The sequence below is a fragment of the Balaenoptera ricei genome, chromosome 15 (assembly GCF_028023285.1).
Source record: "Balaenoptera ricei isolate mBalRic1 chromosome 15, mBalRic1.hap2, whole genome shotgun sequence".
In the NCBI taxonomy this organism is placed as follows: domain Eukaryota; kingdom Metazoa; phylum Chordata; class Mammalia; order Artiodactyla; family Balaenopteridae; genus Balaenoptera; species Balaenoptera ricei.
The window spans coordinates 16,864,264-16,873,980 of NC_082653.1; the positions used below are offsets into that span (position 1 = coordinate 16,864,264).

General features: G+C 48.6%; 1 protein-coding gene across 1 annotated transcript; it reads left to right on the plus strand.

The window, feature by feature from the left end:
• Window positions 1–348: 348 nt before the first annotated feature.
• Window positions 349–8,433, plus strand: LOC132349480 (heterogeneous nuclear ribonucleoprotein A1-like). Its single transcript, XM_059897861.1, has 3 exons — window positions 349–506; window positions 1,316–1,791; window positions 7,025–8,433. Exons 1-3 carry the CDS (start codon window positions 349–351, stop codon window positions 8,152–8,154), a joined length of 1,764 nt encoding a protein of 587 aa, XP_059753844.1. The 3' UTR covers window positions 8,155–8,433.
• Window positions 8,434–9,717: the final 1,284 nt, after the last annotated feature.

A 9,717-nucleotide genomic window follows, 5' to 3' on the forward strand; every position in this document is an offset into this window, starting at 1 on the left:
CAGAACAAAGCACCAAAGGGCCTGATCCAGAGCCTGCACCCACAAATAGTCAGTGAATGAATGAAAGAGAGATGGGAGTAAAGAGTGATCAATAACAGAAGAAGAAACACATATTTCTGAAATCCATAAATGGCTTAGCCATTCTTGCCTTAGGGGCTAGAATACTATTTCCTCCTTCTGTGTCTCTCAGAGCCTGGAAGAGGAGGGGATAGAGTGGGAGGCCCGGGCTACTGCGAAGGTTGTCACTGGCAGCCCTCAGCTGTCAGCTCCTCTCTGAACTGCCCTCAGCCAGGGGAAGCAAGTGCCCTCTCCGGGAAGCAGCCATCCGCCCACTAGTTGATACGGGGTATGAAGGCCCCGCCCCCTTGCCTCAATTTGGGACATCTCTGCAGGGCCATCTTCCCTCCAGAACTTCCCTTGGGACAGGCGGAGGCTCTGTTAAGACTACATCAGCAGTTCAACTTCTTCCTCCGCCCAGCCAACCTGCTGTCTTCACTCCCCTACAGGTGATATTCCCAAGGGCACCCCGATAAACCTACACTCAAACCTCCCTCTCAGAGTCTGTTTCCAGGGAACCCGACCTAAAACAACCGTTGGATTCCCAACCCAGATTAGTGTCTAGCACATAGCAGATGCTCAATAAATATTTATTGAGTGAATGTGTCCGTGTTTATTTTCTCTTGGACTGCCTGCCAAGGCTTCCCCCACCCCTTGCCCGTCAAGGCCTCACATACAACGGACCCTCAATAAATGCCCTCGCTCTAGGTGTTGGGGGTGGCGAGCTACCGCCCCAGACAGATACCCCCAACACACACTCTGAGCCCCAGCGAGACTGAGCGCCGCAAACTTGGGGCCTCGGCCCCGCCCCCCGCTGCAGCTGCGGCCAGAACGCGGGAGGGATGGATGCGGGCTCCAGGGTACCCGCCTCCGGGGACTAGTGTAGACGGCGGCGGGCGGGGCAGTCACTGACCAGTCGGCCCCGAAGAACGGTTACTTTTTAAAACGCCAAAATGGCGGAATTCTTTTTATTCTTTCCCTTTATGGCAAAATAATAATAATAATTCAATTTTCCGTTATAAAAATTGGAAATGAACGGTAGGAAAGAGAAAGTTTGCCAAATGACCCATTTCAAGAAAACCAAAGCCCCGCCCTCTACACCCTCTCTTCTATTAATGAACAACTCTTAATTGACTGCATTTCTCTAAAAACCAAGCCGCCTCCCTCCCCACCCTCCCGATCGCCGCCAGCAGCAGCACGGCGGACGCGCCTGCCTTGCCCTCGAGCCCCGCACCCGCCCAGACCCCCTTGCACTCAGGCTCCCCGAACCTCCTCCTGGGCCCGTGCACCCCGCCGGAGGCGCTCTGGAGGAGCAACGCCCCGCGGCCGCAGACCCGAGCACTCGCTTTGCCGGGCGGGGCCGGGCGGCGCGGCGCCCCGCAGCCGGGGTCCCTACCTGCAAGGCCCGCGTGCGGCCGCCCAGCGCCGAGCTGCTGTCCGAGCCCCGCGCGGCGCGCGCCTGCGCGCACAGGGGGGCGGGCCCGCCTCCCCGCAGGACGCGGAGCGCGGACCGCGCGCGGAGCCCGTTTGGGGGACGCCGGCCGGGGGCCCTCCTGCCAGGCCCCGACTGCGTGGGCCTAATGTCCCCTAGCCCCGGGGTCGCATTGCTGCGCGGGCGGGGCGGGTCGAGATTCTCCCTGTCCCCCACCCCCTGCCTCACAGCTAGCAGCGCGCAGCGGGGCGCGGGGACCACGGCGCCGGAAGAGAGAGCCTGGTGGGCCCCTGAGCTGAGTGGTCAGTGACAAAAGACCAGGCTGCATGCACCCCTTACGCACCCCGGCCGGGTCGCTGCGCTATCCAACGCCTTCCCACGACGTCTGCTCCTCACCTGAAGAAGGAGAGCCAAGGAACGTCAGAAAACCGTCTCAGGGCGGGCGAAGGGCCGTGCGACCAGAAGAAAGGAGCCCCGCGCGAGGTGCGGGTTCCGATCCTGGCCCTGATGGCCTAAAGGGCAGCATCAGCCGCGCCTGCGTTTGGATGACCACATTGCCATTGGCTGCTGCTGTGACCTGGGGCATATCACTTTATCCTCCTGGTCCTCCATTTCTCCGTTTGTAAAGACTATAACCTACTTCATGGCATAGGGTTTTTGTTTTGGGGTTTTTTGTTTGTGTGTTTTGTTTTGTTTTGAATAATGGGTTCCCGTGGTGATGTTGCCTTGCGCAAATCATTGCCTGTCTGTGCTTCGATTTCCTTGGTTGATCTAACTAGTCAAATCTCCCTGTTACTGGTTCTTGTAGCACAAAATGCCTCTAAATGTTCGGCAGCTGTAACTTCACATAGATTTGTGTTATTGGAGAGGTTAAGAGACTGCAAACTCCGAGAGGGAAGGAAACACACTAGTTTGTGTATCCCCAGCACCTAGCACAGAGCTGGACACTTGAGTGGGTGCTCAATAAACGTTTGTTGACTGACTAATGATGTACTGCATGCAGATGAAAACAGGGCAACTCTTGGTACAGTTGAGTTGTGCCCCACACCCACATTAGTGATTTAATCTAACCTCTTATTTTACAGAAAAGGATATTGAGGTCCATCTGGCCCAAGGTCATGGCCACAGGTCAGACCTCCAGGCTCCTGATTTCCAGTGCAGATGAGAAAACAGTTCCTAATTAATTGTAGGCAAATTCCCCTAATTGTTGTGATCATCAGGTTTAAATTTATGCAGACTTTATTCTGGTTGCCACACCAACGCATTACATGTGTCCTTCCTCGCTGCAGTGTCAATTTTTAATCACAACTCGTATTATTGGGAACAGGATTACATCAGTTGAGGATGCTGGTTGCCATAACAATGGAAGTCTCTTTATACACACCAACATACACACCATCCACTCATTTTTCTCTCATTTCTACCCAGACTGTGCTTGTTCTAGATTCCAAAAGGTTTATTTTAGGTATTCAGAAGATTAAAAGAAAGTGACAGAACTACACAAACACATAACTTCTCAATAAGGAATGCGTCTTTTAGACTAGTGGAATCTGAGCTAGTGGGACGCAGGAATAAACAATGAATGTGGGTGTGAGTTGCCGATATATTATTTTTTTCTGCTCGTTAACAGTATTTTGGTGGTCTTGATACCTTTGGTGGGCTTGCTTGCCTCCACACCTTCAGGGATGGAGAGCTCCTCCCAAGTGGATGTGTTTGGGGAAGGTTCTGCCTCTGATATAGCCAGAGTTTGCTCTGCTGGTCCAATCTGCCCTCAGGAGAAAGTGATCAAGTCCAATTCTTCCCTCAAGAGATAGCCCCCTCTTCTACAAGTTAATAGCCCCCAGTGTCTTCTCCAAGTTAACCCCCTACCCAAGAGTGGACCCAAAACTTTTTGAAATGTTGATGAATAGAAGCACAGAGAAAACTGTTGTTTGTGAGCAGCCCACACCTTTCTGTTCCTACAGGAGATTTAAAATTCACCATTGGGGCAGTCCATGTATTTTAGGAAAATCATCAGGATGTGCCCTTTTTGTAAGTAGGAAAACACTTCTGGTTTCAGCGGTATGGCACGTTTTGCTAATAGGGAGCATTTTGCAGCACAGACACCCCAAAATCCTGGATAAAATATTACAAGGAAGGAAGCAGGCAAGCCAAGAAGGAAGGAGAGTAAATTCATGGCTGAACTTGAAAGAAAGGGAAGTCAGCAGGAGTCAGAAACAAAGATGGAAACAGAGCAACCAGGGGGTGGCCTGATGTCTCTCTTGTCCTGGAGGTGGTTGTTGGATAGGGATTTGGATTTCATCACACACATAGTGATGGGAGATGGGATCTTGGGTCCATGTGGTGCTGGGAGTTGAAACTGAATCCCCTGTATAAAGACTGGATACCCCTGACCTAGGGGTCCCACAGTGGAAAAGGCAGGGGAGGTGCAAGTTTCCAAATATGATTAGCTTCAGGTCCTGCTTTCCCCCTGGACATAGGTGTATGGGTGTATGTTTTCCAAAGCATCAGAAACTGACAAAATTTATATTTGGCTTTGGGAATTGAAGCTTATATTTGCAACCACTAGGTAAATTTGTCTCAGTGAGGGCCAGAGCCTCGGCTATTTCCATTACCCCAACCCTGCTAAATATCTGAATCTTGTTCTCAACATACTGATAGAATTCATGTCTCATGATGCTACTGAAAAACCCAATGGGTGGGCTTCCCTGGTGGCGCAGTGGTTAAGAATCTGCCTGCCGGGCTTCCCTGGTGGCGCAGTGGTTGAGAGTCTGCCTGCCACTGCAGGGGACACGGGTTCGAGCCCTGGTCTGGGAAGATCCCACATGCCGCGGAGCAACTAGGCCCGTGGGCCACAACTACTGAGCCTGCGCGTCTGGAGCCTGTGCTCCGCAACAAGAGAGGCCGCGATAATGAGAGGCCCACGCACTGTGATGAAGAGTGGCCCCCGCTCGCCGCAACTGGAGAAAGCCCTCGCACAGAAACGAAGACCCAACACAGCCATAAATTAATAAATAAATAAATAAATTTATTAAAAAAAAAAAAAAAAAAAGAATCTGCCTGCCAATGCAGGGGACATGGGTTCGAGTCCTGGTCCGGGAAGATCCCACATGCCATGGAGCAACTAAGCCCATGCACCACAACTACTGAGCCTGCGCTCTAGAGCCCACGAGCCACAACTACTGAGCTTGCGTGCCACAACTACTGAAGCCTGCACACCTAGAGCCCATGCTCCGCAACAAGAGAAGCCACTGCAATGAGAAGCCAGCTCACCACAACAAAGAGTAGCCCCTGCTCGCTGCAACTAGAGAAAGCCCGTACGCAGCAACAAAGACCCAACGCAGCCAAAAAAATAAAATATATTTAAAAAAACATTAAAAAAAAAACCAATGGGGAAAAAAATCACTGGATTAAGCTTATTTTTTTTAACTTTTTGGTTGCGTTGGGTCTTCGTTGCTGCGTACAGGCTTTCTCTAGTTGCGGCGAGCAGGGGCTACTCTTTGTTGTGGTGAGCTGGCTTCTCATTGTGGTGGCTTCTCTTGTTGCGGAGCACGGGATCTAGGCGCGTGGGCTTCAGTAGTTGCAGCACACAGACTCAGTAGTTGCGGCACGTGGGCCTAGAGCACACAGGCTTCAGTAGTTGCAGCGCACTGGTTCAGCAGTTGGGGCTCACAGGCTCTAGAGCACAGGCTCAGTAGTTGTGGCACACGGGCTTAGTTGCTCCGCGGCATGTGGGATCTTCCCGGACCAGGGCTTGAATCCGTGTCCCCTGCATTGGCAGGCGGATTCTTAACCACTGCACCACCAGGGAAGTCCTTACTAGTTTTTAATTGGTGCTGAACAAATGACCACAAAGTTAGTGGTTTATAACAATACAAAATAATTATCTTGTAGTTCTGGAGGTCAGAAATCCAAAATGGTGGTGCTGAACTCTTTTATCTTTTGCTTGTCCCTGGAACTCTTTATCTCTCCTTCAAATTTAAATGATAGACTTGCTGGGTAGAGTATTCTTGGTTGTAGGTTTTCTTTTCATCACTTTAAATATATCACACCACTCCCTCCTGACCTGCAGTTTCTGCTGAAAAGTCAGCTGATAGCCTTATGGGTGTTCCATTCTACTTCCCTTGCTACTTTTAAGATTCTCTCTTTACCATTTTAATTACAATGTGTTTTGATGTGAACCTCTTGGATTGATCTTGTTTGGGATTATCTTTGCTTCCTAGATCTGGATGTCTGTGTCCTTTCCCAGGTTAGGGTAGTGTTCAACTATTATTTCTTCAAACACATTCTCTGCCCCTTTCTCTTCTTCTCAGACTTAGTACATCTGATGTTGACCCAGAGGTCTCTTGAACTATCGTCACTTTTAAAAATTCTTTTTTGTCTGTTCAGCTTGGGTGATTTCCACTACTCTGTCTTCCAATTCACCGATCTGTTCCTCCATATCATCTAATCTACTGTTGATTCTTTCTAGTGTATTTTTATTATTGCATTCCTCAGCTCCGTTTGGTTCTTCTTTATATTTTCTAACTCTTTGTTAAACTTCTCCCAGTGTTCATCCATTCTTCTGCTGAGCTGGTTGAGCATCTCTATGATCATTACCTTGAATTCTTTTTTGGGTAGATTGCTTATCTCCACTTTGCTTAGCTCTTCTTTTGGAGTTTTGTCTTGTTCCTTTGTTTGGAACATATTCCTGTGTCTCCTTATTTTGCCTAAATCTCTATTTTTATTTCTTTGTATTAGGTAGATCAGTTACATTTCCCTTGCTTGGAGAAGTGGACTTATTAGATGTCCTATGGGGCCCAGCAGCACACTCCCCCCTGGTTACCAGTGCTATATGCTCTAGGGGTGCCCCCATGTGGGCTCTGTGGCCCTTCTGTTGTGGCAGGACTGATTACTGTGGGTGCAGTGGTAGGTGAGGCTGACCCCTGGGCCACAGTTGGCTGTGGGGCTGGGGTGTTTTGGGACTGATGCTGGCCTGCTGGTTGGTGGGTTAGCACCTGGCACTAATAGGCCACAGGGAGGACTCCAAAATGGTGCTTGCCAGCACCAGTGACCTCATGGTAGAACGAGCTCCCCAAAATGGCTGCCACCCATTTCTGTATGCCCCAGGGGGAGTCCCACTTGCCTCCTGCCTCTCTGGGAAGCTCTCCAAGGTCAGCAAGTGGGTCTGACTCAGGCTCCTGAGAATAAAGCAACAACCAGGGCTACTGGGAGAAATGCCTGATTTCAGGTTTGGGACTAGATATATGAGCCTGGAAATCCTATACCAGAAAGCAAAAAAGCTGCTAAGATTATTAGGGTTGTTTCAAAAGAACTCAGGAAGCAACTTAAATTGACTCCCACTGATCAAAGATAGGATAAAGCAACATCAAAAAGAACTGCAGTGGGTTGAAAAAGTTTTAAAATCAAGGGTTCGAGATACGTTCAGTAGATTACTTCTTTCTGCCCGTGGACGCCGCCGAGTAAGCATCGTTGACGTCTCCCCCCCTCCACTGCCGTCATGTCTAAGTCAGAGTGGGCGACTTTCTTAAAGAGCATTTGTAGTCGATATTGGCGATGTACTCCTCCCTCCTAGTCCTTTTGGTGCGCGTGCGTCGAATGGAGTGAGGGACGCATGCGCTCGGCGCTTCTCGGCCCACCCAGCACCCAACATACCGCCTCCCCCAGTGCGGAGAAGCACGTGGCTTGCTGCGACCAGAAGGAACAATAAGTGTTTCTCACCCAAAGAGCCCGAACAGCTGCGGAAGCTCTTCATCGGAGGTTTGAGCTTTGAAACAACCGATGAGAGTCTGAGGAGCCATTTTGAGCAGTGGGGAACGCTCACAGATTGTGTGGTAATGAGGGATCCAAACACCAAACGCTCCAGAGGCTTCGGGTTTGTCACATATGCCACTGTGGAGGAGGTGGATGCAGCCATGAACGCAAGGCCACACAAGGTGGATGGAAGAGTGGTGGAACCAAAGAGGGCCGTCTCAAGAGAAGATTCTCAAAGACCTGGTGCCCACTTAACTGTGAAGAAGATTTTTGTTGGTGGCATTAAAGAAGACACTGAGGAACATCATCTAAGAGATTATTTTGAACAGTATGGGAAAATTGAAGTGATTGAAATCATGACTGATCGAGGCAGTGGCAAAAAGAGAGGCTTTGCTTTTGTAACCTTTGATGACCATGACTCTGTAGACAAGATTGTCATTCAGAAATACCACACTGTGAATGGCCACAACTGTGAAGTAAGGAAAGCCCTATCTAAGCAAGAGATGGCTAGTGCCTCATCCAGCCAAAGAGGTCGAAGTGGTTCTGGAAACTTTGGTGGTGGTCGTGGAGGTGGTTTTGGTGGGAATGACAACTTTGGTCGTGGAGGAAACTTCAGTGGTCGAGGTGGCTTTGGTGGCAGCCGCGGTGGTGGTGGATATGGTGGCAGTGGGGATGGCTATAACGGATTTGGTAATGATGGAAGCAATTTTGGAGGTGGTGGAAGCTACAATGATTTTGGCAGTTACAACAATCAATCTTCAAATTTTGGACCCATGAAAGGAGGAAACTTTGGAGGCAGAAGTTCTGGCCCCTATGGTGGTGGAGGCCAATACTTTGCCAAACCCCGAAACCAAGGTGGCTATGGTGGTTCCAGCAGCAGCAGTAGCTATGGCAGTGGCAGAAGGTTTTGATTACTGCCAGGAAACAAAGCTTAGCAGGAGAGGAGAGCCAGAGAAGTGACAGGGAAGCTACAGGTTACAACAGATTTGTGAACTCAGCCAAGCACAGTGGTGGCAGGGCCTAGCTGCTACAAAGAAGACATGTTTTAGACAATACTCATGTGTATGGGCAAAAAAACTCGAGGACTGTATTTGTGACTAATTGTATAACAGGTTATTTTAGTTTCTGTTCTGTGGAAAGTGTAAAGCATTCCAACAAAGGGTTTTAATGTAGATTTTTTTTTTTTTTTTTGCACCCATGCTGTTGATTGCTAAATGTAATAGTCTGATCATGGCGCTGAATAAATGTGTCTTTTTAAAAAAAAAAAAAAAAAAATCAAGGGTTCATGGATTAACGGATTTTGACAAAGATCTTGATAAAGATCAATGGCTGCCAATATGAACAACAGGAGATGAATCAGAGTCTTATAAAAAGCCTCCAGAATAATGGGTCTCAAATTTGAGCGTGCCCCAGACTCACCTGGAAGGCTTGTTAAAACACCTATGGCTGGGCTCCACCTACAGTTTGATTCAGTGAGTCTGGGGTGGGGCTTGAGAAATTGCATTTCTAACAAGTTCCCAGGTGATGCTGATGTTACTGTTTCAGGAACCACACTTCCAGAACCACTGCTCTAGGTTTATTAATTCACAGGGAATGCAGGGGACAGAACATGTTAAAGTATGCCATGAGAATGCAATCAGCAAAATCAAGACCAGGAAACTACTCAATTGTGACCTTCAAGAAATACATTGCAAAAACAAAAAACAAAAAAACTCCAAATACATTGCAAGGAAAAAAAACTGGAGGACCCTATAGATAAATGGGACTTAAGATGTCTTTTTAGAGGTATATATTGAACCATCTTCAGCTGAAATATCTAGGATTTCCTTCAAAAGTTATCTACAGAGAAAGTGGATAGGCATATAGATATTGTTAAAGCCGGGTGAGTGCACAGGAGGTCCATCACACTATTCTCTAGCCGGTGTTTGAACTTTTGCATAAAAGTAGCAGCAATATATTTAAATAGTACACGCAAGGGTGTCCGTGAATGACTGGAAAGGGGTAGTGACATTTCTAATACTTGGGCACCATATTCAGCAACTCTGTTCTACCTTTTTCTCACCTGGCTAGAACAACATTAAGGTTTGACTATTCTAATCATGGAAATTTTTATTTTATCTGTGGCTGCACCGCTCGGTGTGTGGGATCTTAGTTCCCCGACCGGGGATCGAACCCGAGCCCTTGGCAGTGAAAGCGTGGAGTCCTTAACCACTGGACCGCCAGGGAGTCCCCTGGAATGGTTTACAACACAGGCAGCTACTATTTCACAAGTGGCTGTGCCAGCTGCTCTGATGATCGCACTCACTGCCTACAACGTGGGAAGACACTGTTTCATAGCTGAGGACAGTTTTCTTTCTATTGCACATTCCTCTTATCTACATAAAAGTCACCTCCAGCTCTCTTTCTCGGCCCTTGGCCAAGGGAACCACTGTCCTGGTTTCCACAATAATGGAGTACAAATTGATGCCATCAAA

What these genes read in the sequence shown, in the direction of transcription:
- LOC132349480 (XM_059897861.1), top strand. Translation starts at nt 349, where the DNA reads ATGAAGGCCCCGCCCCCTTGCCTCAATTTGGGACATCTCTGCAGGGCC. An exon ending in CTGTCTTCACTCCCCTACAG is followed by an intron (nt 507 to 1,315) that starts GTGATATTCCCA and finishes CCTTGCACTCAG; the next exon opens with GCTCCCCGAACCTCCTCCTG. An exon ending in GTGGGCCCCTGAGCTGAGTG is followed by an intron (nt 1,792 to 7,024) that starts GTCAGTGACAAA and finishes TTTCTTAAAGAG; the next exon opens with CATTTGTAGTCGATATTGGC.